Source organism: Hyperolius riggenbachi, chromosome 6, assembly GCF_040937935.1.
Source record: "Hyperolius riggenbachi isolate aHypRig1 chromosome 6, aHypRig1.pri, whole genome shotgun sequence".
Lineage (NCBI taxonomy): Eukaryota > Metazoa > Chordata > Amphibia > Anura > Hyperoliidae > Hyperolius > Hyperolius riggenbachi.
In genome coordinates this window covers 173225322-173250945 of record NC_090651.1, presented here as the reverse complement: position 1 = coordinate 173250945, position 25624 = coordinate 173225322, and the positions used below count along the sequence as shown (strand labels likewise).

The following is a 25624-nucleotide window of genomic DNA, read 5'->3' as shown; positions in this document are numbered from 1 at the left end:
GGACAACCCGGATGGAGTTCAGGAGGTTGACAGCAGAGGGGGAAAAGGAGTTCCTGTGCCTCGAAGTTTTGGTGGCAATGGCCCGAAACCTCCGGCCCAGAGCATTATAACATGCTACTATATTCTATATACACATTCACTGCACATCTGCTGAATCCAAAGAGAAATTTGTATATGTTACGGCCAGAACCCGAAGTTTGGCCACTTCGGGTTCGCGTTTGGCCACGTTCTAGGTGGCCACTTCGGGTTCTGGCCGGGCCAATGTGCAAAGTGGCCGCTGCGCTGTGGCCAGTGTAAGAAATGAAGCGATTCCTGTTAAGATGAATGTATTTTCCGGCCGTCTCGCTGCGGCCAAATGTATGAAAAGTTAGTTTAATTTAATGAAATTAAGCCGGCAGCAAATGTAGCAGAATGAAGCCGCCGGGCTTCAGCTCTGCCTCTCTCTCCTCCCCCCTGCCTCTCTCTACTCCCCCCTGCCTCTCTCTCTCTCTCCTACTGGCAGCCGGCGGAGACCACACGTGTCCCCGAGAGTCGTTCATCGCGGCAGGGAATCCTGCTGTTCCTGCAGAGCGGGTGCTGGCAGAAGCAATGTCTGCAGCCTCCCCGCTCTGCTTTCCCTGGCGTGATGAACGACTCTCGGGGACACGCGTGGTCCCCGCCGGCTGCCATTAGGAGAGAGAAAGAGGCAGGGGGGAGGAGAGAGAGGCAGAGCTGAAGCCCGGCGGCTTCATTCTGGTACATTTGCCGCCGGCTTCATTTCATTAAATTAAACTAACTTTTCATACATTTGGCGGCCGGAAAATACATTTATCTTAACAGGAATAGTTTCATTTCTGACACTGGCCACAGCGCAGCGGCCACTACGCACATTGGCCGGCCAGAACCCAAAGTGGCCAGCCAGAACGCGAAGTGGCCAAACTTCGGGTTCTGGCCGTAACATATACACTGAATGCAGAGGTATAATCATCAAATGCTGTTCAAATAGTTTGTGAAAAATAAGTAATAGAGGAAGATTCTCCTCATTTTGCCTGGAGATAAAGTTTACCCGTACATTACTTTCAGATGTACCCTGAGTTTTATCATCCAAGGCAACATAGACGCCTACTATCTTTGTACATAAAAAAGGGTAAAATCCCATCTTGGCTTGATTGACACATTCTCAAGCTGCACACATTTCAATAATTTGGCATTAACTTGGAATTATTTGCATTTCATTGACCACCCCTCTCCTAACAGTATATACTTCAAACAAAAAAGACAGAAGCATTATTGTACATACGAATGTCCTGTAGGTGATATGAAGTAAAGACAGCAGTGTACTCTAGTATCAGGGATGCGTTTTTTCCTAGCTATATTCACTTCTTCTTTGAGGAACTTTTCATATTGTTCATTAATGTATTTTTCAATAGGTTCCCAACTGTAAAGTGAAAAGAATAAAAAGAAAAAACAAATACTGTAATACATTATAATACAGTAGAAACCTGTTCTAGTAAACTTTGATATACTGTAGTAAACCTCTGGATATAGTAAACTCAGTCCTCAGGTCCCAGCAAATGCATCTGTATAAATATACAATGTATGACCAATTCTGATATTGTAAACTTCTGGTATAGTTACCTACTTTTCCTGGTCCCTTGGAGTTTACTATAAAGAGTTTCTACTGTACTGCTGTGACATTTACCTTTAATACAACATACAATTCATACATGTAAAGTGTGATAGCCTATACATACATGTACTTAGAAATTGTGCTTGTGTAAGCCCCCATACTGTATCGCATTGTTAATAATCCCCCCTTTTTGTCACAGTTCAAAGTTTCAGAACTAAAAATGGCCTGTACTGAGACTAAAGGAAAAAAAGCAGGGTGCTTCATATTTAACAATTTTGCATTATCCTGGGTTTTTACTCATTAAAGTGTACCTGAAATAAATCAAGGATTTATACTTACCTGGGGCTTCCTCCAGCCTCCTGTGTCCATGTGCTCCCTCAGTGTCTGTCCAGTCCAGAGCCGGATCATACACAATGCAAACCTTCGCAGTTGCCTAGGGACTGGAGAGAGTCTAGGGGCCTAGTGGATGATAGCCTCAATCAAAAAGTTGGTTAGGGTCACATGCTCTGGCACGAAGCAGCTGAATACCTCGGGTTCTGGGGATGTCTGTGCCACTAATTTAATATCAAAATATTCACTAGATTTGGACCAGCGGAATTATATATTTTTCATACATCTCATATAAGCGGTATTCCTTCAACAAGCTAAAATCATATACTCCATGTATTCTCAATGCTGGTTTGCATGGCTCCGTCGTGTGTACCACAGACCAAATTCTGAAAAGGCTCCCTGCTGTGTTTATCCTGTCTATAAAGGGAGTCAGCAACACTTTGCCATTTGGGGGTTGCTGGTCTCTGAAGGAATTCCTTTTGAACCAGGTAATTAAACAAGCATGCCTTATCAGAGAGCAAAAGTATCTCATGAAAAGAATTCTGCAGCTGAAATGCCAGATTCCCAAAGGAAGACCCGCAAGGCTGAAGGCTGCTAGAACCTAAACATCCAATTCAGATTATCGTTCACCGCAATCGGTGCAGAAAACCGATTTTGATTGCATTTTCTCACAGCTCTTCCGTGACGGTAGCAACTGGATGTTGGATTGGATGATCACTAGGGTGTACTGTATGGGGACCCCAGTGCTGCACAGATACATTGCTAGGCAACAACACAGTGATGCAGTGATGCATCTGCGGAAACTTTTAACGCAGTACGTGAATTTCCCATCATGGAATGTACGGGAGGGTTTTGCTGATAGTCTTAAGCCTCGTGCACACATACAAGACATGTTGCATTGCAGGAATCAGGACTCAATCCTTCAGGTGACGTTGCTGGGCCAAGCTGGTCCGGATTTCTGGGAAGGCCACATAGGCCATGGCGATAAAATCAGATAAGAAGGACTTGGAGAGAGAAGAGGTCATATGTCAAAGTTAATCACCTCTTCTTGTCCCGCAGAGCAGACAGCCAGAGCCCTGCTCTGCACTAATAGCTGAATTCCACATTTCCCCATCCCTGCATCTCTCTCTCACAATTCCTGGTGTGTTGTGACAATCAACATCTGCTGTCACCTCCTGATAATCTTTTCCTCTGTATCATGGACATACAATTTGATGTGAGAAATACCAGGGATTTACATTACAAAGCAGATAGAACTAAGTTCAGCTGAGTTTTAATGCAGGCATTCACAGACATCAGTGAGCTCTGCTAGTTTCTTTGCTTTCTCCTTTACAGCTGTGACACTGACCCCAGCAGTTGTAAATTACACTTTCTTATTTCTAGTCTACCTAAATTTATGGCTTTAGGTTTTTTTTTTTCCTAGCCAGCAGTGGTCTCAGTTAACTCTTTCCTGACTCATTTTCTGTCCTTCTGTTCCTACCATCTATGAGAACTGCAGGAATAAAAATGCTGTTTGCTTCCCTTTCATTGCTAAACTGTCACTGTCACCTGAGCTGTTACTACCTCTATGCTACTGTGTATGGTTTGGCATCCTTCTCCTTTCCTGTAGCAGTAGAGCATTGTACCATCTTAGCCATCAGTGAAAGCAGAGAGTTTTGAATCAGGATGATACCATTTATTGGCCTAAAAGAAAAAAAGTAATCTTTCTGTGAATAAGCCTTATTCAGACTTTGTTCCTGTATACTGTCAATATGTTAGAGCACACCACCACATGTACTTTCAACATTCAAAAGAGATGCATAGATTCTTCAGCAAATATAAATAAATATCATTCAGATGCTTTAAAGTGGAGCTGAACTCTTGCATAGGACAGAAGAAAACAGAGAAAACTCCACCTTGTATGTTTTTAGAGAGCCTGTGTATTTCCCCCTCATCTGTGTCTAATCTGAAGTTGTAATTTGATCTCTACCCTGTGTCACCTGACTGCCACAACATCTAAGCTCTTTTGAAAGCACAGGATGTTAACAATATGTCTGCTTCCATGAAAGCAGGAAGTAGACACTGCCGATTTATTGCAGGATTTGTATCAGCTGTAACAAAGAAATGTTTTTTTAAAAGGTTATTATGTTGTTGTGTATCTTTTGAAGCAGAGAGAAAGTTCTGAGTTCAGGTCCGCTCTAATTACAACCAAACATCCAAAGTGGGTATTGAGAGGATGTTTGTTACATACCTGTTCTCTGTTTTGGATGGGCTTCTCTCCATTGAGCTGCCCTGTCACCTGTTTGTGGCTCTGACTGCAGCGAGTCGCACAGAGGACAAAGAAGCAGCGCATGCTCTGGCCACTTGCAACTTGCGCAAGTTTTCTGCTCCTGCCCAGATGTGCACAGCAACCAATGCCAGTATAGTGTTATGCATTCTTGACAAGTAACAATAACAATAACAATAATATTTTTATGGCGCTTTTCTCCCTAGGAACTCAAAGCGCTGTGACCCTGCATTATGCAGTCTCAAAGGCTCGGAAAAAGAGGTACGTTTTTAGCCTTTTTTTAAAGCTGTCCAGAGAAGGAGCCTCTCGTACTGATTGTGGAAGTGAGTTCCATAGAGTAGGGGCTGCATAGGAAAAGGCCCGAGCGCCAAATGTTAAGTGTATCCTGGGAATAACTTAATGGAAAGACTGGACCGAAATTTCAGTGGATTCTAATGTATCACTTCTCCAGCAACACCTATAACCTTTCAGAACACCTGGATTACTTGGGATGGCAAAGATTTAAGCTGGATTGGATCTTCCTTGGTATCACACACTGCTGGACACTGCACACCTTCCTTGGAATTGACCTGAGACCTTAAAGACTTTCTGCCTCTTTGTGCCCGCCGTCTCCCAACCTGTGAGTAACTTTCATCGATTATCTACAGCATCTATGCTCAATAGACTATATTTTTCTACATACATTATATATTATATCTTCAAACTCCTAAACAAAGGACTGTGTTTTCAAATCCATGCTGTCCATCCATACATCTCTGTGTAAGGACAATTCAGTCTATACAGGCCCTTTGATCTCTGCAGGATATCAGCCACAGCTGTGAAAGTTCAAACCTTGACTTTAAATAGGGCCTTTCTTAGCAGGAGCCCTGAGCTGTCTCTTGTCCATCCTAATGTGTAAACATCAATATTCAGCACAGACACTTCTAGCTGTATACCAACCAAGAAATATATATCCAATTGACAAATCAACAATAATTCTACTTAAGTCTGTTGGAATCTAGAGAAAGACAAAGAGAGGATCCAGGGGACGTGGGAAAAGACGTTATTCACTGCAGAACCAAAATAACTTTGTGACAAAATCTACAGAGTACACCCAGCCAACAACACTAATAGCTCCAGCACAATCCAGCAGAGATGACAGCCACACATCTGGAGACTGTTCCCTCCTGGAGTCCTCAATCTCAGACCTCAGCTCCCAGGGTAGCCCCATCAAGGCTGTCCTCTGCAACGTCAGATCAATAAACAACAAAACAGCAATCATACATGATCTAATAGAGTCTTCTGATCTGGCCTGCCTGACTGAAACCTGGCTTTCTGAACCTGTTGGCCCCACCCTGGAGGCAGCTGTGCCAACAAACTATTCCCTGATATACTGCAACAGGAAAGAACGCAGTGGAGGAGGGGTTGCACTTTGCTTTAGATCAGCTTTGAAAATCAGACCACTTACTGTAGGTCCTACCAACTCGTTTGAATGCTTGGGGGTGCAACTTTCAGCTGAGGAAAACATTAACATATTGCTGATCTACCGCCCACCAGAAAAATACTCAGACTTCCTTGAGGAACTTGTAGACCTCCTATGCAACCTAACACTGGAACACCCCAGATGTATTGTTCTTGGAGATTTCAATACATGGGTGGACGACTCCTCTTCACAATTTGGAAAAGAGCTACCTCGTGCCTTACATGAACTGGGCTTCCTCCAATCAATCAGCTCTGCTACTCACAGGAAAGGTCACACTCTGGACCTTATATTCCATACTGGGCTGTCAATAGCCAATGTGGAAATTAATCCTGTTGCCTGGTCAGACCATCACACTATCCACTTCTCCCTCTCAATACCAGCTGTCAAACACCAGGTCAAGAATCAAATAAAATATCGCCGCTTAAAAGGGCTAACACCTCAACATATCCGAGATAACCTTAGCTTTGATGAATTGACTGACTGCAGCTTGGACCCTGATACTCTGGTGTTTAAATACAACAAATGTGTGTCCTCCACCTTTGAGACCATTGCTCCTCTGCGCACCAAATATCTTACTCCACACCATCATGCACAGTGGTTTGATAACGCTATAAAAGAGCTGAAAAGACAAGGCCGAAAACTTGAGAGGCTGTGGCGCAAATCTCAGTCCCCAGAAGACAAACATGCCTTAATCTTCCACTTGAAGAGCTACCAAAAGGTAATCACGGGAAAAAAATCATCCTTTCTATCACAAGAGATTGCAAATGCAGTTAACAAACCAGCCCAACTGTTCCGCACAGTGAAAAAACTCTGCAACCCAGCATGTCAAAAACTTAATATCGAGTCTTCAAAGGACCTCTGTGACCAATTTGCCCATTTCTTCACAGACAAAGTCTCCGCTATAAGGTCCGCCATCCAACTTACAGCATCTGAGCCTAATATAGCGCCGAAGACCATTAGCAGAGACAACGTAACACCTTGGTCAAACTTCAAAGAAATTGATGAAGAAGTCACATCAAGCATCCTCCTTCACGTCCGCCTAACTACCTGTGACCTGGATCCTGGCCCAACACAGTTCATGTTGAACTGCCCCGACCTGTTCGTACCGGTATTCCTTAAAATTGTTAACTGTTCCTTACAATCAGGGATATTTCCTGCTTTACTGAAGGAAGCAATCATCAGGCCTCTCCTCAAAAAACCCTCCCTGGACCCAGATGCAATGACCAGCTACAGACCTGTCTCTAACCTCCCCTTCCTGGGCAAGCTAATTGAAAAAGCTGTATACCTCCAGCTAGAAGCCAGAATCCTACAAAATAACAGTTATGACCCATTCCAGTCTGGCTTCAGGAAACACCACAGCACTGAAACTGCCCTCATCCAAATATGCAACCACCTGCTCATGGCAAGAGACAGAGGAGAGTGCTCGATCCTCATACTGCTAGACCTTTCTGCAGCCTTTGACACAGTTGACCATGACATCTTGATAAACAGGCTACAGGAATACTGCGGCATTGATGGCATAGTACTTCAGTGGTTCCAATCCTTCTTGAGTGGCAGAACCCACAAAGTGTCTATGGGGCCCTTCCTGTCCACCCCTGTAACACTTAAGTATGGGGTGCCCCAGGGCTCAATCCTCTCTCCCCTGCTTTTCACGATTTACATGCTACCGTTGGGAAAACTAATCCAAAAACATGGCCTGACATACCACTGCTATGCAGACGACACCCAACTATATCTTTCCTTCAAGCCTGGTGTGACAGACCCAACTCTAACTATAAACGCCTGCTTACGTGAACTACAGCAATGGATGAATGACAACTGGCTGAAACTAAATGCAGACAAAACTGAAGTCCTTCTGATTGGAGGGCAGAGCATGATAACAAAACAACTTAACTTGCAGTCTTCACCACTGGGAATAGGAGGCACGGATCTACGCAGCTCTGATCATGTGCGTACCCTGGGAGTTCTAATTGATGGGGATTTAAACTTCAGAACTCAAATCTCTGCTGTGGTGAAATCATCCTATTTTCACCTGAAGAACATTGCAAAAATCAAGCACCTCATACCCCCAGAAGATCTGCCAACCTTAGTCCACGCCTTCATCACATCCCGACTGGACTACTGCAATGCTCTCTACACTGGCCTTCCAAAAAAGGTCTTGTACCGCCTACAGCTGATACAGAATACTGCTGCCAGACTGCTAACCAACCAACCCCGTCACTGCTACATAACGCCAGTCCTGCATTCCCTTCACTGGCTACCTATAGAATGGAGGGTCCTATTCAAGATCGGCCTACTGACATTTAAATCTCTGAATAATCTAGGCCCTGGATACATGAAAGATATGTTACAGCTGCGTAGCAATCCCCGCATTCTCAGATCCACAGGTTCTAATAATCTAGTCATACCCAGAGTCCACTTGGAAACTTTTGGTCCCAGAGCCTTCTGTCATGCTGCCCCTACGTTTTGGAACTCCTTACCTCAACAGATCAGGACAGCCCCATCCCTGGACGTGTTTAAATCCAGAGTGAAAACCCACCTGTTCAGTCTGGCATTTGCAGAAATATAACTTTTGTTGTGTGACTACTTCATCCTACTAATTACTGAATCTGAGAGAGCCTAAGCGCGTTGAGTCCTATGGGAGAAAAGCGCTATAGAAATGTTATTGTATTGTATTGTATAACCAGCTGCATCTTGTTGGCAGAGCGGAGGGTGCGTGGAGGGGCATAAAGTTCCAATAGATCCGCTATGTATTTAGGGGTATACATTAGCGTCATTTCTCAAGTATGCATGCCCAGAACACTATTGGCTGCTGTGCACATTCAGGCAGGAGCGCAAATTGCAGGAATTATTGAGCAGACAAAGCATCCTCTGATTCTTGGCTGAATGGGGGGCAGAGCAGCACGACTGAAATGAGCCCATTCAAACCAATGATCGCTAGTCAGAGTGTTGGACAGAATGTTTTTTGGTGGTGGCGGTGGGGTAGAGGGGGGGGGGGGGGGCGGTAGGTGACAGCAGGCCTATGGCACTAGAAAGTAGAAATCCGGCCCTGGGGCCAAGACTGTACAGACGCATGCCTCGCATGCAGGCTAGTGATGTGTTCGTTGCTATGAAGGGGGAAGGGGGGGGCAGAGGGCCTAAACAACGGCACGGGAGAGACATCACACATTTAGTGGGTTAAGAGGGGAGGACAATGCTCTTAACACTCGCTTGCCTGAAGAGACCTATCAGGTAGAGATGGCTTGAACCTCCGATTTTAGGTTTGCGAACCTCGAACGCGAACTTCCGCAAAAGTTTGCGAACCTGCAAACTTTTTGAACTGCAATAGACTTCAATTGGGAGGTGAACTTTGAAAACTACATACATTTATGCTGGCCACAAAAGTGATGGAAAAGATGTTTCAATCGGTCTAACACCTGGAGGGGTGCATGGCGGAGGGGGATACATGCCAAAAGTCCCAGGGAAAAATCTGGATTTGACACACAGCAGCGTTTTAATGATTTTTTAATGATTGGCTGCCATGTGTCTGCTGATTGTAAAGTAGAGGGTCAAAGTTGAGCCTAATGATGTAGTATAGTGGGCGGGTCGAACTCACATAAAGTTCGCGGTTCACCGCGAGCGCGAACCACCGATGTGGCCGAACAGTTCGGGCCATCTCTACCATCAGGCTGATCGCTGGCTGAGGCGTTGGAGAGCATCAGGGGCCACTGTACACAAACTAGATTCTCAGCCAAGTTTCAACTACCATATATACAAGGCTTAACCCCTTCCAATCTGTTTTGCTTTGAATAATTTTTTTATTAGGGGTGGGACGGCAAATCCGGCGAATCCATGAATCCCTCGAATATTGAGAAATATTCGAGATTCGTGAATTCGCATCCCGACGCCATTTCCCCCTTAACGAATCCGCCGAATCCTCGCGCAACCGCCGATCCCCCGCTCGTCCTCTTCCGACCCCCCCGCGCCTCCTCCGCTCGCCCCTTGCATAGATGTGAGCATTGGCTCACCTAACACGTGCCTTGGATTTCCTATCTGCCGCCAGCGCAGAGCTGCAGACCTTTTGTTTCCTCCTCAGTTCCGTCTAGTAACCGCCCGGCGCTTCAGTGATGACGCGTATGCAAAAGCGGATCACTAGGGGGAACAGAGGAGGAAGCAAGAGGTATGCGGCTCTGCGCTGGCAGCAGGTTGGGAATCCAGGGCAGGTGTTAGGTGAGCCAATGCTCACATCTATGCAAGGGGCGAGCGGAGAAGGCGCGCGGGGGGGGGGGGGGGGGTCGGAAGAGGACGAGCGGGGGTTCGGCGGTTGCGCGGGGATGCAGCGGGATTCGGCGCTGGATCCCCTTGTTAGGTGAGCCGATGCTTTTTTTTTCTATGTAGGGGGTGAGCAGAGGAGGCGCACAGAGGGAGGGGTACCCTGGCTAGCTATACTCAAGGCGCCTTTACCTAACTAGCTACACTGAATGCGCCTATACCTAACTAGCTACACTGAATGCCCCTATACCTAACTAGGTATACTGAGGGTCCCTATACCTAACTAGCTATACTGAATGCCCCTATACCTAACTAGCTATACTGAGGGCCCCTATACCAAACTAGCTATACTGAATGCCCCTATACCTAACTAGCTATACTGAGGGTCCCTATACCTAACTAGCTACACTGAATGCCCCTATACCTAACTAGCTATACTGAGGGTCCCTATACCTAACTAGCTACACTAAATGCCCCTATACCTAACTAGCTATATTGAGGGTCCCTATACCTAACTAGCTACACTGAATGCCCCTATACCTAACTAGCTATACTGAGGGTCCCTATACCTAACTAGCTACACTGAATGCCCCTATACCTAACTAGCTATACTGAGGGCCCCTATACCAAACTAGCTATACTGAATCCCCTTATACCTAGCTATACTGAATGCCCTTTTACCTAACTAGCTATACTGAGGGCCCCTATACCTAACTAGCTATACTGAATGCCCCTAGACCTAACTAGCTATACTGAGGGCCCATATACCTAACTAGCTATACTGAATGCCCTTATACCTAGCTATACTGAATGCCCCTATACCTAGCTATACTGAATGCCCCTATACCTAGCTATACTGAATGCCCCTATACCTAGCTATACTGAATGCCCCTATACCTAGCTATACTGAATGCCCCTATACCTAACTAGCTATACTGAGGGCCCCTATACCTAACTAACTTTACAGAAGGCCCCTATACCTTGCTAGCTATACTAAAGGCCCCTATGCTTTGCTAGCTTTATTAAAGGCATCTATACCTAACTAGCTATACTGAAGGCACCTATACCTAGCTAGCTATACTGAAGGCACCTATGCCTAGCTAGCTATACTGAAGGCACCCATGCCTAGCTAGCTATACTGAAGGCACCTATGCCTAGCTAGCTATACTGAAGGCACCTATGCCTAGCTAGCTATACTGAAGGCACCTATGCCTAGCTAGCTATACTGAAAGCACCTTTATCTAGCTACCTATAGTGTGAGCACCTAGCCTGCCTACCTATACTGTGGGTAACTATTCCACGGATCGCAGGATTCGTTAGATTCGGGATTCGAAAGGTTCGCGATATTCAAGAACCTTTTTAGATTCAAATTCGTATTCGGATTCGAAGAAACTGTGGATTCGTCCCATCCCTATTTTTTATTAAACAGATTAACGGCATTGACAATCACCACCTTTGACCATTTTCCACACATATATGTATATATATACATATATATATACATATATATATATACAGTGTATATATATATATATATATATATATATATATATATATATATATATATATATACACACACATATATATATATATATATATATATATATATATATATATCGTACAAAGAAACACAATAAATGTATAAATGTAGGCATACAGTAATAAACTAAACCTTTTGCACAATACATTCCTAAACAGACGATGAGGAACATTGTGAGCAATAGGCTTCTGTGGTTAAAGGTTATACCCTAGTTAAGCACAGGCTTTTCTCACCGCCAAGAAATTCCTGATGATATAGTTATCTAATGAAGCTGTCATAGGCAGCCTATTCTCCTGATTCTCCTGACATTTGAACTTATCAGCATTTTAGTAATTGATGTGGTTAACTGAATAAAGAATAGGAAAAGAAATTGACTTTGATTAGAGATAAACAACAAAAAGTCCAAAAAGAAAAAAAAAGAGGTTTACAATAGAAGAAGAAAAGAAAAAAAGGAAGATAAGAAGTGGGTAGGAGCCATTGGTCTATATTGGACCAACTATTTAATGATTACCCCTTTATGGAGTTACCAGCCTCTGCCTCATATTTTCCCTGAAGAAGTATTTTTCGGAATATAAGACACTCCTGACCATAAGATGCACCTAGGTTTAGAGGACAAAAAACAGGGAAAAAAATAAATATTAAACCTGATGCATCAATGGTGAAATAGTACAAAGATGCCAAAATTGTATCAAGGGGCTAAGATCCAACATCGAATCAGCCTTCATGGAAGATACTGTCTTCACCGATGAATGGGATCATTTCTGGGACACCAAATCACTAGCCTACTTATTCCAATACAAATCTAGATTAACCCTCCTGGCGGTCAATTAAAACCGCCAGGGGGCAGCACAGCACTATTTTTTTATTTATTGTTTTTTAAATCATATAGCTAGCCTAGCGCTAGCTACATGACAGCCGCTGTGCAGTGGCATCCTCCCACCCTCTTCGATCCCGCTCCGGAAATCCCGTTCTGAATGGGATTTCCATTAGGACTTCCCCCGTCGCCATGGCGACGGGCGAGATGACGTCACCGATGTCGTGACGTCAAAGGGAGCCCCGATCCACCCCTCAACGCTGCCTGGCACTGATTGGCCAGGCAGCGCATGGGGTCTGGGGGGGGGGGGGGGCGGCACGGCAAGCGGCGGCGATTCAGCGCGAAGCGGTGGCGATCGGGCAGTACACGTGCAAAGTGCTAGCTGCATGTACAAAAAAAATTTATGAAAATCGGCCCAGCAGGGCATGAGAAATCCTCCTGCTCGGCATAGCCCGAACTCAGCTTGGGCTTCCCACCAGGAAGGTTAATAACATCATCACCAAACTGCATCCGCACAGTAGGGAAACCACATATGCAATATGGAATAAAAAAATAAGTCAAAGACTCAATAATCTAGAAAGGGATACATACCGTGTCAAAATGGACAAATTCATTCGCAACCAAGAACATTACTCAAAATGGATACAATAGAGCATAGAAATGCCCTATTCTTGAAAATCCCTCCACAACACTACTAACTTTACTGACAACAGCTGTACCAATTAAAAACACAATATCCATCCCAGCCAAACGACCACCTCTCCTCCCCACTCCCCTCCTTCCCCAGCATCCAAACAGACCTTCCCCACTCTCATATGCACAAGTAGCAGCCCTTTCCATGATAACCCAAGAACCACAACCCATACGCTCTTGGACAAAGGACCCTCATCATAATCAGAGACCAATACAGAATCAGCTTTCCCATACATGACCCAAACACAAATATCCTAACTATAGATAACAAGCACACTTAAGGGCTAATACATCTAACATTACCAAACCCAGGATTATATGCAACTCCAAACATAATCAACCAGTGGCCCACACCCGATTACACTGGTCCAACTACCAGCTGAAGACCTGACTTCACCAATCCCGTCAAATATGACGTGCAATCAGATGCAAATTGCCAATGAACAATCAGAAACACCATCTAAAATTAGTCTGTCCATTTAAGACGTGTCATCAAACTCAGAGTGCTCTTTCTCAGAACTTCCAGCCAACATACCTTGCAGTCCAGTTGTCCAAGCAATACGATCCATTACCGAAAATACAACCTGTCTGGGCACTAGAACAAACAGCGAATCAACACCTATTAAAGAGAATACCTGAGTAAATATGGACAAGACAGATGCAATAAAGTGTGGCTTTAAAATGTCAGGAGTGTGAACACTTGGATCAGGTAATGTAAGGGTTATGCCTGCTTTAGACTGACAGACCAAATGCCACATTTACCGAGATTGATTGCTACAAGGTCTGTAAGGCCCTTAGGTGTGTGTGGTGCTGCATGTGCGCTCAACTGAACGGACCAGTGTGGTGTGTAGCAGAGGCCATGTTTTAAGGAGAATCTGTACTCTAAAATTCTTACAATAAAAAGCATACCATTCTATTCATTATGTTCTCCTGGGCCCCTCTGTGCTGTTTCTGCCACTCCCTGCTGCAATCCTGGCTTGTAATTGCCAGTTTTAGGCAGTGTTTACAAACAAACTAACCAGCTTGTGATAGGCTCAGAGAAGCTCAGTCTGTGACTCACACAGAGGGTGGAGAGGGTGTGTATAGCTTCTGCCTATAACAGCAGACAGCACATTCCTGCCTGAGACCGACAAAGCTGTCAGAGGAAAGAAGATTAGATTATATAACAGAAATAACACAGCCACTGTGCAGCTAGGAAAGGCTGCAGTAATCCAGAGCACATTAAAACAGGTATAGGAACTTATAGGATATTTATTTATTTATTGTATTTATAAAGCACCAACATATTACGCAGTGCTGGACATGATAGAAGAAATTAGGCTGAAAATTTTGTTACAGAGTCTCTTTAAGATGGGAAGTTGTTAGTGGAATTTTATAATGGTACCAAGCAGACTGTCTCAGTGACTGGCTAATTTTTTTTTAAACCTATTTATGAAACTCCTTCATGCTAACTAGTTACGAGACCATGCAGTCACGCGAGATTGAGCACTAACAGGTCTGTAAGGCCCATAAGTGTGTGGTGCTGCATGTGCACTCAACTGAACGAACCAGCGTGGACGTGTAGCAGAGGCCATGTTTTGGAATGGGAAGGAGGAAGTTATTTGTAAAACAGACGAGCGTCAGTGTACAACCTAATGTCTTCTTTTTTTATTTTTATTTTGGCTTCTTTGTGAACGCCTCCATGCTAACTAGTTATGCGACCATGCAACCACGTGAGATTCAGCGCCAACAGATCTGAAATGGATGTCATGGATATACATTTTTACATACAAGTATTTTTTTTTTTAATAAAATCTGTTTGTTACAGCCCTGGTGACACTGACAAGAGATGCGGTGACTTGGCTCTGCACATGTATGTGCAGGTTTACAAACAAATTAAATTTAAGACAAAAATTAGTTTTGTTGCAGCCACTGTAACAGAAGCCAGACAATGTCGTGGCCTGGCCTATACATTTTACCCACAAAATTGAATTAAAAAAAAAAAAGAAAATCATTTTTTTTTGTATCCCTCGTGAGTGACAATGACAAGAGATGCAGTGACTTGGCTCTGCACATGTATATGCAGGTTTACATATACAAATTTAGTTTTAGAATTTTTTTTTAATTGTTATTTAGAAAAAAAAATGTTTTGTTTTTTTTTATATTATTTTATTGTTGCAGCACTGTAGCTCCACTGGGATGTGGAATAGGCCTTGGGGAGCTGGTAGTGTGCAGTTGTAGAGGAGGGACCAGCAGCAGCAAAGGAGGACTCAGCTGAGGACGATAGCGAAGAGGATGGAGGAGGAGTAGGAGGAGAAGAGGAGGTGGCAGCTGGCCTGCCTGCCATTCGTGGTGTTGTCACAATCACCAACTCCACTACAGAGCCGCGCATTCCATGCTTGCCAGTGGTCAGCAGGTTTACCCAATGTGCGGTATAGGTAATATACCTGCCCTGACCGTGCTTTGCTGACCAGGTATCAGTGGTCAGATGGACCCTTGCCCCAACGCTGTGTTCCAGAGATGTAGTGACTTGGCTCTGCACATGATGGTGGAGGTGTGCATACAAATTAAATTTGAAGAAAAAAAAATAGTTTTGTTGCAGCCACTGTAGCAGAGACCAGACAATGTCATGGCCTGGCCTATACATTTTACCCCAGAAATTGAATAAAAAAAAAAAAATCAATGTTTGTTGCATCCCTGGTGAGTGATACTGACAAGAGAGGCGGTGACTCATGTATGTGCAGGTTTACACATACAAATTTTATTTTAGAAAAAAAAAAGTTTTGCTGCAGCCACTGTTCTTTGCTCTTCAGAGTGTAGATATCTGCAGTTATGGCCAGGTAGTCCGCTATCTGTCGGTCGAGGCATTCTCTGAGGGTGGATCCCGAAGGGCTGTGGCGATGCGTCGGACTAAAGAAACTGTGCATGTCCGACATCACCAACACAATGGAACAACATCCTGTCTTTCTGGCATGGCCTTGAAAGGTGGAGGATTACTGGCACCTCTTCCCCTGTTAGATTCCCGTTGTGCTGTGACATCACCCTTAAAGCAGTAGGGTCAGCCATACTATGCCAGGGAAAAAAAACACATATATAAGTAGATAAATACTGGATCTACTTACATAACACATGTATTATACTGTCCACGTTTTGATTTCAGTGAATGTTATATAGTAAATGACGAGAATTCTGTTAGTGGTGGGAACCATGTCTTTTGCCCACAGTTAAGGCTAATTCGTGATGTCATTTCTGCCCTTTACTTTTTTCCTCGTCTCCTCCAATCGCTGAGTCGCCGCAGCCTTGCTTGTAAACACAAGTGAGTAGGGGGATTAGGTTTCAGATAAGCAGCTGACAGGGAAATAAAGGAACGAGGAGGAATACATTATAGATAAAAAGAACCCCCAGCATGCAATTCTTTGGCACCGACTACTAAAGGGCCAGTGCTCCTTAAGTATGTGATAACTCCAAATCATATCAGCAGAAAAAGTTTTGAAAGTTTTGAATGCAGGATTAGCATCTTTATCACTTAATACACTCAGACCAGTTGCTGTTGAAATTTGATTTTTATAGTGACGATACCACTTTAAACAGAGTGTAAAGCATACTTTCCAGCTTGTTGTGCAACTGCTGCATCCTTTTCGACTTCTGGTAATTTGGCAACATTTCTGCCACTTTGTGCTTATACCGAGGGCCTAAAAGCGTTGCCACCCCGTAAAGGTCCTTCTCCTTGAGCCTTTTTATACAAGGGTCTCTCAACAGGCAGGACAGCATGAAAGACCCTATTTGCACAAGGTTGGATGCCTTGGATAGCTATATCCCATTTCTCATCCTCACTGACGTCTGAAGGTCTGTTCTCCCACCCACCCACCCACCTACAGCCATGCACAACACCAAAGGTCCCTGAAAGGTGACCACAAGCCTCCTGGAATGCCTGATGTGGTTGGTCTTCCACCTCCTCAAAGCCACCTTCCTCATCTGACTCCTCTTCCCTAGACTCCTCTCTCTGCATTGCCGCAGGTACAGCAGGTGAAGACGACAAGGCTGGTTCTGGTAGTGATGGCGAACACAACTCTTCCTCTTCCTGGTCACGCTCATCTACGGCTTGATTCAGCACTCTTCGCAGGGCACGCTCCAGGAAAAGAAAGCCTATGGGATGAGGTCGCTGATGGACCGTCTTCGCAGGACACGCTCCAGAAAGAAAACGTATGGGATGAGGTCACAGATGGACCATCAGACAGGCCTTTAAACAGGAGGAGCGTTTAATTCCAGCGAGTCACTCTGTCTGAAATTAAGTGCCTCGCTGGTAGGTTATTTCACCGCTGAACATCTGCAAAGCGTGCCATGGCCGTGTAGGAACGCCTGAAATGGCCACACACCTTCCTGGACTGCCTGAGGACCTCCTATAAGCCTGGCTACTTACACACATATTGTTGTATAATAAGATTTAAAACATGTGCCATGCAGGGTATTAACTTAGCCGAGGATGATTGTGAAGAGGATGGAGGAGGAGTAGGAGGAGAAGTCGAGGAGGTGTCAACAGGCCTGCCTGCAATTCATGGCAGTGTCTCTAACTCCACTGCAGAGCCACGCATTCCATGCTTGCCAGCGGTCAGCAGGTTTACCCAATGTGCTGTATAGGTGATATACCTGCCCTGACCACGCTTTGCAGCCCAAGTAACAGTGGTTAGATGGACCATTGCCCCAACACTGTGTGCCAGAGATGCCATGACTTTGCTTTCCTCATTACGGTACAGGTTGGGGATTGCCTTTCTGGAAAAATATGTTTTGCCGGGTACTTTCCACTCCAGCATCCCAATTGCAACACATTATTTAAGGCCTCAGAGTCAACAAGCTTGTATGGTAACAGCTGGTGGGCTAACAGTTCCAACAAGCGAGTTGTCAGACGTCCGGCAAGGAGGTGACTCTGAGACATCGGCTTCTTACGCTCAAAAATTTCCTTGACAGAAACCTGACTGTGGACAGATGAGCAGGAAATGCTCAAGGTGAGAGGCAGAGTGGAGCGAAGGGTCAAGGACAGCAGAGGGGGACGTGGCTGAAGAATCTGGACCAGGAGGAGGGTGGTTTTGACTTTGGGTGCTGCTTCTCCTCATGTGTTACTCCCATTGGCGTGGGTGTTTGCAGCTCAGGTGCCTTATCAAAACAGTTGTACCTAGGTGGGTGTTGGACTTCCCACGACTCAGAGTCTTGTGGCACAGGTTGCAAATGGCATTGCTGTTGTCAGAGGCAGACACACACAAAAAAATGCCACGCTGGTGAGCTTTGGGATGACGGTATTCTGGTGGTGGTAGTAACAGCAGAAGTTGGCGGGTGTGTTGGCCGGCTGACCCCAGGTGCCGATACATGCTTTGTGGCAGTGCCACTGGCTCCTTGCGACACTCTCCCCCTGCTTACCAGGGCCGGCGCTACCATACAGGTAAAGGGGCAATTGCCCCAGGGCCCCAGAGCCTGTAGGGGCCCCCAAGGTGTCTCCTCCCTCCTCCCCGGGCCCTCTGCAGAGTCTTTAGCAGAGTAGTGTCTCACCTGTACTGGTGGGCAGGTGAGACGCTACACTGCCAAAGGCCCCAGTAGGGAAATTTGGCTGCTACAATGGGCCCCTAATGCTGCTTTTTGGTCGGGCGGTGTCTGTTGGAGGGTCCCTGGGTTAATTTTGCCCTGGGGCACCACTGTTAATAGAACCGGCCCTGCTGCTTACAACAACTCCTCCTCTCTGTCTCCCCATACAAACTCTCCTCCTCTTAATCTCCTCTTGCGGGCACCCATGTCACATCCATGGCTACATTGTAGTGATCATCAGCTACGTCACTTATTTTTGACAGCTCACAGTAGGCACCAGCAGCAGGTACATCATCATCACGACACCTTACGTCCTTGTGTACAATGATGCCTGACTGAAACATATCAGGTGGTGTAACATCCTTATCTGCTGCATCTTCTGGCAATAATGCTTGCCCATCACTAATTTCCTCAAACTGATGTGTGAATAACTTCTCTGACACATCAAGAGAAGCGGCTGTGGTGCTAGTGGTGGTGGTGGTGGGGCAAATGGTAACTCCTGGTGTACCCAAATCAGAGCAAGAGGAGGATGGTGCGTCAAGGCTCCGAGTAGAAGATGATGGGGGTTTGCCGTGTAAGCCAGTCAACTACTTCCTCAGTATTTTGAGCGTTCAGGTTGTGTGGACCCTGAACACTGAGCATCATTCTAGAACCACAGGAGATCACAACGGCACGACCCCTACGACCCCTGCATTGTGGCCTGCCTCTGCCTATCATTTTTTTTTCTCACAATTTAAAAAAACAAAACAAAGAAAATACCCTGCCAGTGAGGGAGAACTGGATCACTTTGCCCAGGTCTGTGATTTAACACAATCAAAATACAACGTGAATAGCACTTATGAATGATGTTGTGGTATACTGCGCTTCTGCACACGGAATCACTCGGAGTCTGCGCACGTCTTAGTTACATAGTTACATAGTAACTGTCTGTGCCGTACAGCTCAAGATACACTGCACTGGACGCAGAGATCTGTAATATAATCAAAATACAGCAAGAATAGCACTTATGAATGATGTTGTGGTGTATTGCACTTCTACACATGGAGTCACTGGGAGTCAGCGCACATCTGTAACATACATCTCAAGATACACTGCACTGGACACAGAGATCTGTGATATAATCAAGATACAGCAAGAATAGCACTTATGAATGATGTTGTGGTGTTTTGCACTTCTGCACAGAGTCACTGAGAGTCTGTGCAAATCTGTGATGTACAGCTCAGATATACTGCACTGGATTCACTGGGTGCAGTGTCTGAAGTCAGGACGCGGTGCAAACACAACCTATGAACCAGTACTAGTCCTGACAAGGACTCTTTTTGCCTACTCAGGATGCTGTAAACAGCTAGCAAGGCAGTGGTGACACAGAACAAAGGCCTAGCTAACGCTTTCCCTATCTCAGTTACCTCTTTAAAATTACAGGCCTTTTGAAGCACAGAATGTAGCAAGCTGAAATGGAAAGATATTGTATAATAACATTAAATTACAAAATTACTTCCACATAACTGATATATGTCACAGTAGTTTTTTTTTATAAAAGGTAAAACATTGCTTTAATGCAATTCAAATCGCATGCTTCCAAGTCTATGGCTCAAAAAAGTATTTCAATTATAAGTATACATATAAGGTATGTTTGTTTCATTTCAACTAAACCCTTAGGCCTCGTTCACAGTGATGGGGCATAACAGCTGCTTTGTAACGCGGCTTGCCGCACAGCAATACGCCACTAATAGTGACATTCACAGTGTGGTGGGTGTGTTGCGATGTAACCGTGTGCAGTATGGTAGCGCACTGCATTCACTGCGCTACAGCAATACGCATACATTAACAGGTACACTGATGCATACTTTTTATTCACTGTATGTGACGCAACCACCCATAATGTGCAGTACGACTTTTTGCGTTCCTGTTAAACAGGGAACACAATGCAACTTCCCATTGTAAACGAGGCCTTAGGCCTTGTTAACATTATAAATCACCAGTGCTATCGCAATCGCTGAACGATTTATACTGTGATTTTTACAGCGCTTTTCCCTTGGAAAAGCGCTTTTCTAAGCACTTTTGCTCAGCGATTTTTTTCACTTCCTGCAGAGGAAGTCATTTATTATCTCCTGCACTGTAGACAGAGCAGACAGGAGAAAGCAACTGCTTGTATGTAAAGTGTGATAGCTATTGTGATTGTTAAATTGCTGGAACCTACGATATATAAAATTTGTATATAATAAAGCTTGTAGGAGAGAAAAATAGCTGAGAGTACACACCATAAATGTATTACAGTGTGGACAGTCAACAAAGCAGAAAATATGAAACTGATAAACTTTGACCAATGTGTTACATAAATCTGCAAAGCATTATATCCATGTAATGAACTGTATGAAATGTGAATTATACAGAATAGGAACTCACCAATTCTCATTGTTAATCTGATCACCAAATCCTGGAGTGTCAATAACTGTAAGCTTCATTTTGACTCCGCCCTCTTCAATAACTAGCAAAGTACAAATGTTACAGTGAACGTATTATCTTCACAAAATGAAAATTGTTGCCTATGTAAATGAACAGGAATCAGGCTTGTTAGAGCAAAAATAAAGTACTATAACAACAGTCTAGGAAAAAGAAAATATAATTCTGGTAACAATGTTGGAAGTTTTACACTTAAAAATGGCATGAATTTATGTAATCCTATGTAAAATGTTGCCCTTAGAAGCTAAAAACACCTCCAGAACCACTGGAATGCAATGATGTGTCAGGTTGTTAATTTGTACAGAACCATAATAATCCAACATGTATACAGACTGTTTTGCATTGTTTGATCCTCATCAGTGCATGGCATGGAGTAATTTGGCTCTATGGAGTAGGGCTTGTAACACCGAGAGGTACAGACTAACCAGCAAGCTCATGGTGAACCAGAACTCATTGGAGTGTGTACAATGGTCCTAGAAGCCCCCTTACTAAAATGCTAAGAAAAACAAAAGTTTGCTTTCTTAAAACAGAAAGAATTTGGGATAATTCAGGTTGGAGTGAGCTTAAGATGTCTCCCAGTGCATCACTGCTGAATATATGCAAATTAACCATTGTTACCCTTAGAAGCTAAACACACCTCCAGAACCGCTGGAATGCAATGATGTGTCAGCTTGTTAATTTGTACAAAACCATAATAATCCAACATGCATAATAATCCAACATATTCAGCAGTGATGCACTGGGAGACATCGCAAGCTCACTCCAACCTGAATTATCGCAAATTCTTTCTGTTTTAAGAAAGCAAACTTTTGTTTTTCTTAGCATTTTAGTAAGGGGGCTTTTAGGACCATTGTAGCCCCTCACACACTCCAATGAGTTCTGGTTCACCATGAGCTTGCTGGTTAGTCTGTACCTATGTAAAATGTATGGTACATAAAAACTGAATAAGGCAATTTGTTTAATCCTTTAAACTCTATATTTAATAGTACAAAAAAATGTTGAAATGTTGTTTTATGAGAGATCAGGGCTAGTTCACAGTACTCAGTTGAGTTGCAAAATAATTTAGGCCCGGGCCGCCCATGACGCCAGGTGACGCTGCTTCCTCAGATGGTGTCAGACGTCAGGGCGGCATCCCACCCACCCCTCTCCCTCTTTCCCCAGCCCCTGCTAGTTCACCTTCTTGAAACAAGCGGCGGCTGCCTCCTGCAGCAGGAGATTCTTTCCAGGTCACTCTGCCGTAGCAGACAGACCTCAGATCGCGACCCGCATGCAGCGCCGCAATGAAGGGAGGACAGAGGCTCATAGCAGCACATATGCCAAAGGAAGTATTTACACCCCGTATACACGCTGCTGTGGTAACTACTCACCTTCCTTCCTGCAGCGATGAGGGTCATGGTGACCCGCAGTGCTGCAGGAAGGAAGGAGAACGGTGTTACCCTAACTTACTCACATTGGTCCCTCTTTAAAGAGACTCCGTAACAAAAATTGCATCCTGTTTTTTATCATCCTACAAGTTCCAAAAGCTATTCTAATGTGTTCTGGCTTACTGCAGCACTTTGTACTATCACAGTCTCTGTAATAAATCAATGTATCTTTCCCTTGTCAGACTTGTCAGCCTGTGTCTGGAAGGCTGCCAAGTTCTTCAGTGTTGTGGTTCTGCTATGCACTCCCCCCTCAGGGGGAAAGAAACACACAAATGATCTCTTGAGATTCAAAAGGAAGGCTGTATACAGCCTGCTTGTGTATGGATGTATTTTCTATGTGTGGACATACTGTACATCAACCTACTTCCTGTTTTGGTGGCCATTTTGTTTGTTTATAAACAAACTTTTTAAAACTGTTTTTAACCACTTTTAATGCGGCGGGGAGCAGCGAAATTGTGACAGAGGGCAATAGGAGATGTCCCCTAACGCACTGGTATGTTTACTTTTGTGCGATTTTAACAATACAGATTCTCTTTAAGCCAGGGACTCAGGCTGTAAGGCTCCTCTCCAAGGGGTCCCATCAGCGTCAGATGTCGGCTGAGAGCGGCCGCCCATTGAGTTAGCGCCGCTGGTCCGTGGGTCTGCCGGAGTCTCGCTGTGACTAATGAGACTGCAGTAGTGCGGTTGTTGTATTGGGGTGGTGCCTGTGAGCAGGGTCGGACTGGGCCACAGTAGTACAGTTTTTTCCCTCGGTGGGCCCTGCCTCCAGGTCTTTGGTGGGCCCCCCCCCCCTCCTTGTCTGACAGAGCTCTAATTGCTGCCTGCAGCTAGTGTTGGGCGAACACCTAGATGTTCGGGTTCGAGAACGTTCGCCGAACATCGCCGCGATGTTCGGGTGTTCGCACCGAACTTCGAACATAATGGAAGGCAATGGGGACCCGAACTTTCGTGCTTTGTAAAGCTTCCTTACATGCTACATACCCCAAATTAGCAGGGTATGTGCACCTTGGGAGTGGGTACAAGAGGAAAAAAAATATTTGAAAAAGAGCTTATAGTTTTTGAGAAAATTAATTGTAAAGTTTCGAAGGAAAAACTGTCTTTTAAATGTGGAAAATGTCATGTTTCTTTGCACAGGTAACATGCTTTTTGTCGCCATGCAGTCATAAATGTAATACAGAGAAGAGGTTCCAGGAAAAGGGACCGGTAACGCTAACCCAGCACCAGCAGCAGCACACGTGATGGAACAGGAGGAGGCGCAGGAGGAGAAGGCCACGCTTTTTGAGACACAACAACCCAGGCCTTGCATGAGGACAAGAAGCGTGCGGATAGCATGCTTTTTACCGCCATGCAGTCATAAATGTAATAAAGAGAAGAGGTTCCATAAACAGGGACCGGTAACGCTAACCCAGCAGCAGCAGCACACGTGATGGAACAGGAGGAGGCGCAGGAGGAGAAGGCCACGCTTTGAGACACAACAACCCAGGCCTTGCATGAGGACAAGAAGCGTGCGGATAGCATGCTTTTTACCGCCATGCAGTCCTAAATGTAATAAAGAGAAGAGGTTCCATAAACAGGGACCGGTAACGCTAACCCAGCAGCAGCAGCAGCACACGTGATGGAACAGGAGGAGGCGCAGGAAGAGAAGGCCACGCTTTTTGAGACACAACAACCCAGGCCTTGCATGAGGACAAGAAGCGTGCGGATAGCATGCTTTGTGAAGCCATGCAGTCATAAATGTAATAAAGATAAGAGGTTCAATAAACAGAGACCGGTAACGCTAACCCAGCAGCAGCAGCAGCAGCACAGAGCACACGTGATGGAACAGGAGGAGGCGCAGGAGGAGAAGGCCACGCTTTGAGACACAACAACCCAGGCCTTGCATGAGGACAAGAAGCGTGCGGATAGCATGCTTTGTACCGCCATGCAGTCATAAATGTAATAAAGATAAGAGGTTCAATAAACAGGGACCGGTAACGCTAACCCAGCAGCAGCAGCAGCACAGAGCACACGTGATGGAACAGGAGGAGGCGCAGGAGGAGAAGGCCACGCTTTGAGACACAACAACCCAGGCCTTGCATGAGGACAAGAAGCGTGCGGATAGCATGCTTTGCACCGCCATGCAGTCATAAATGTAATAAAGATAAGAGGTTCAATAAACAGGGACCACGCGGCAACGCTAACCCAACAGCAGCAGACGTGATGGAACAGGAGCAGGTGCAGGAGGAGAAGGCCAAGCTTTTTGAGACACAACAACACAGGCCTTGCATGAGGACAAAAAGCCTGCGGATATAGCAATGCTTTTTGCCGCCATGCAGTCATAAGTGTAATACAGATGAGAGGTTCCATAAACAGGGACCGGCAACGCTAACCCAGCAGCAGCAGCACACGTGATGGAACAGGAGCAGGCGCATGAGGAGAAGGCCATGCTTTTTGAGACACAACAACCCAGGCCTTGCATGAGGACAAAAAGCGTGCGGATATAGCAGCAATGCTTTTTGCCGCCATGCAGTCATAAATGTAATACAGATGAGAGGTTCAATAAACAGGGACCGGAAACGCTAAACCATCCCAGATGTTCATTGGTCATGTTACTTGGTTGGGGTCCTGGAGTGTTGCGTAGTCGTTTCCAATCCAGGATTGATTCATTTTAATTTGAGTCAGACGGTCTGCATTTTCTGTGGAGAGGCGGATATGCCGATCTGTGACGATGCCTCCGGCAGCACTGAAACAGCGTTCCGACATAACGCTGGCTGCCGGGCAAGCCAGCACCTCTATTGCGTACATTGCCAGTTCGTGCCAGGTGTCTAGCTTCGATACCCAATAGTTGAAGGGTGCAGATGGATTGTTAGACACAGCTACGCCATCTGACATGTAGTCCTTGACCATCTTCTCCAGGCGATCGGTGTTGTAGGTGGATCTGCACGCTTGTTGTTCAGTGGGCTGCTGCTGCATGGGTGTCAGAAAATTTTCCCACTCCAAGGACACTGCCGATACTATTCCCTTTTGGGCACTAGCTGCGGCTTGTGTTGTTTGCTGCCCTTCTGGTCGTCCTGGGTTTGCGGAAGTCAGTCTGTCGGCGTACAACTGGCTAGAGGAGGGGGAGGATGTCAATCTCCTCTCTAACGTCTCCACAAGGGCCTGCTGGTATTCTTCCATTTTGACCTGTCTGACTCTTTCTTCAAGCAGTTTTGGAACATTGTGTTTGTACCGTGGATCCAG

The 25624-nt window shown here is 45.1% G+C and overlaps 1 protein-coding gene across 3 annotated transcripts in view; it reads right to left on the bottom strand.

Moving 5' to 3' along the window:
* The window catches only part of SEPTIN3 (septin 3), a 298561-nt gene that overhangs the window by 74108 nt on the left and 198829 nt on the right, over positions 1–25624 (bottom strand). For all 3 annotated transcript variants that reach the window (XM_068240225.1, XM_068240226.1, XM_068240227.1), the window contains 2 exons: positions 20925–21006; positions 1280–1417 (listed from right to left, as the gene is read on the bottom strand). In XM_068240225.1, the coding sequence (XP_068096326.1) occupies positions 1280–1417; positions 20925–21006 (220 nt within the window). The remainder of the gene's footprint in view (positions 1–1279; positions 1418–20924; positions 21007–25624) is intronic.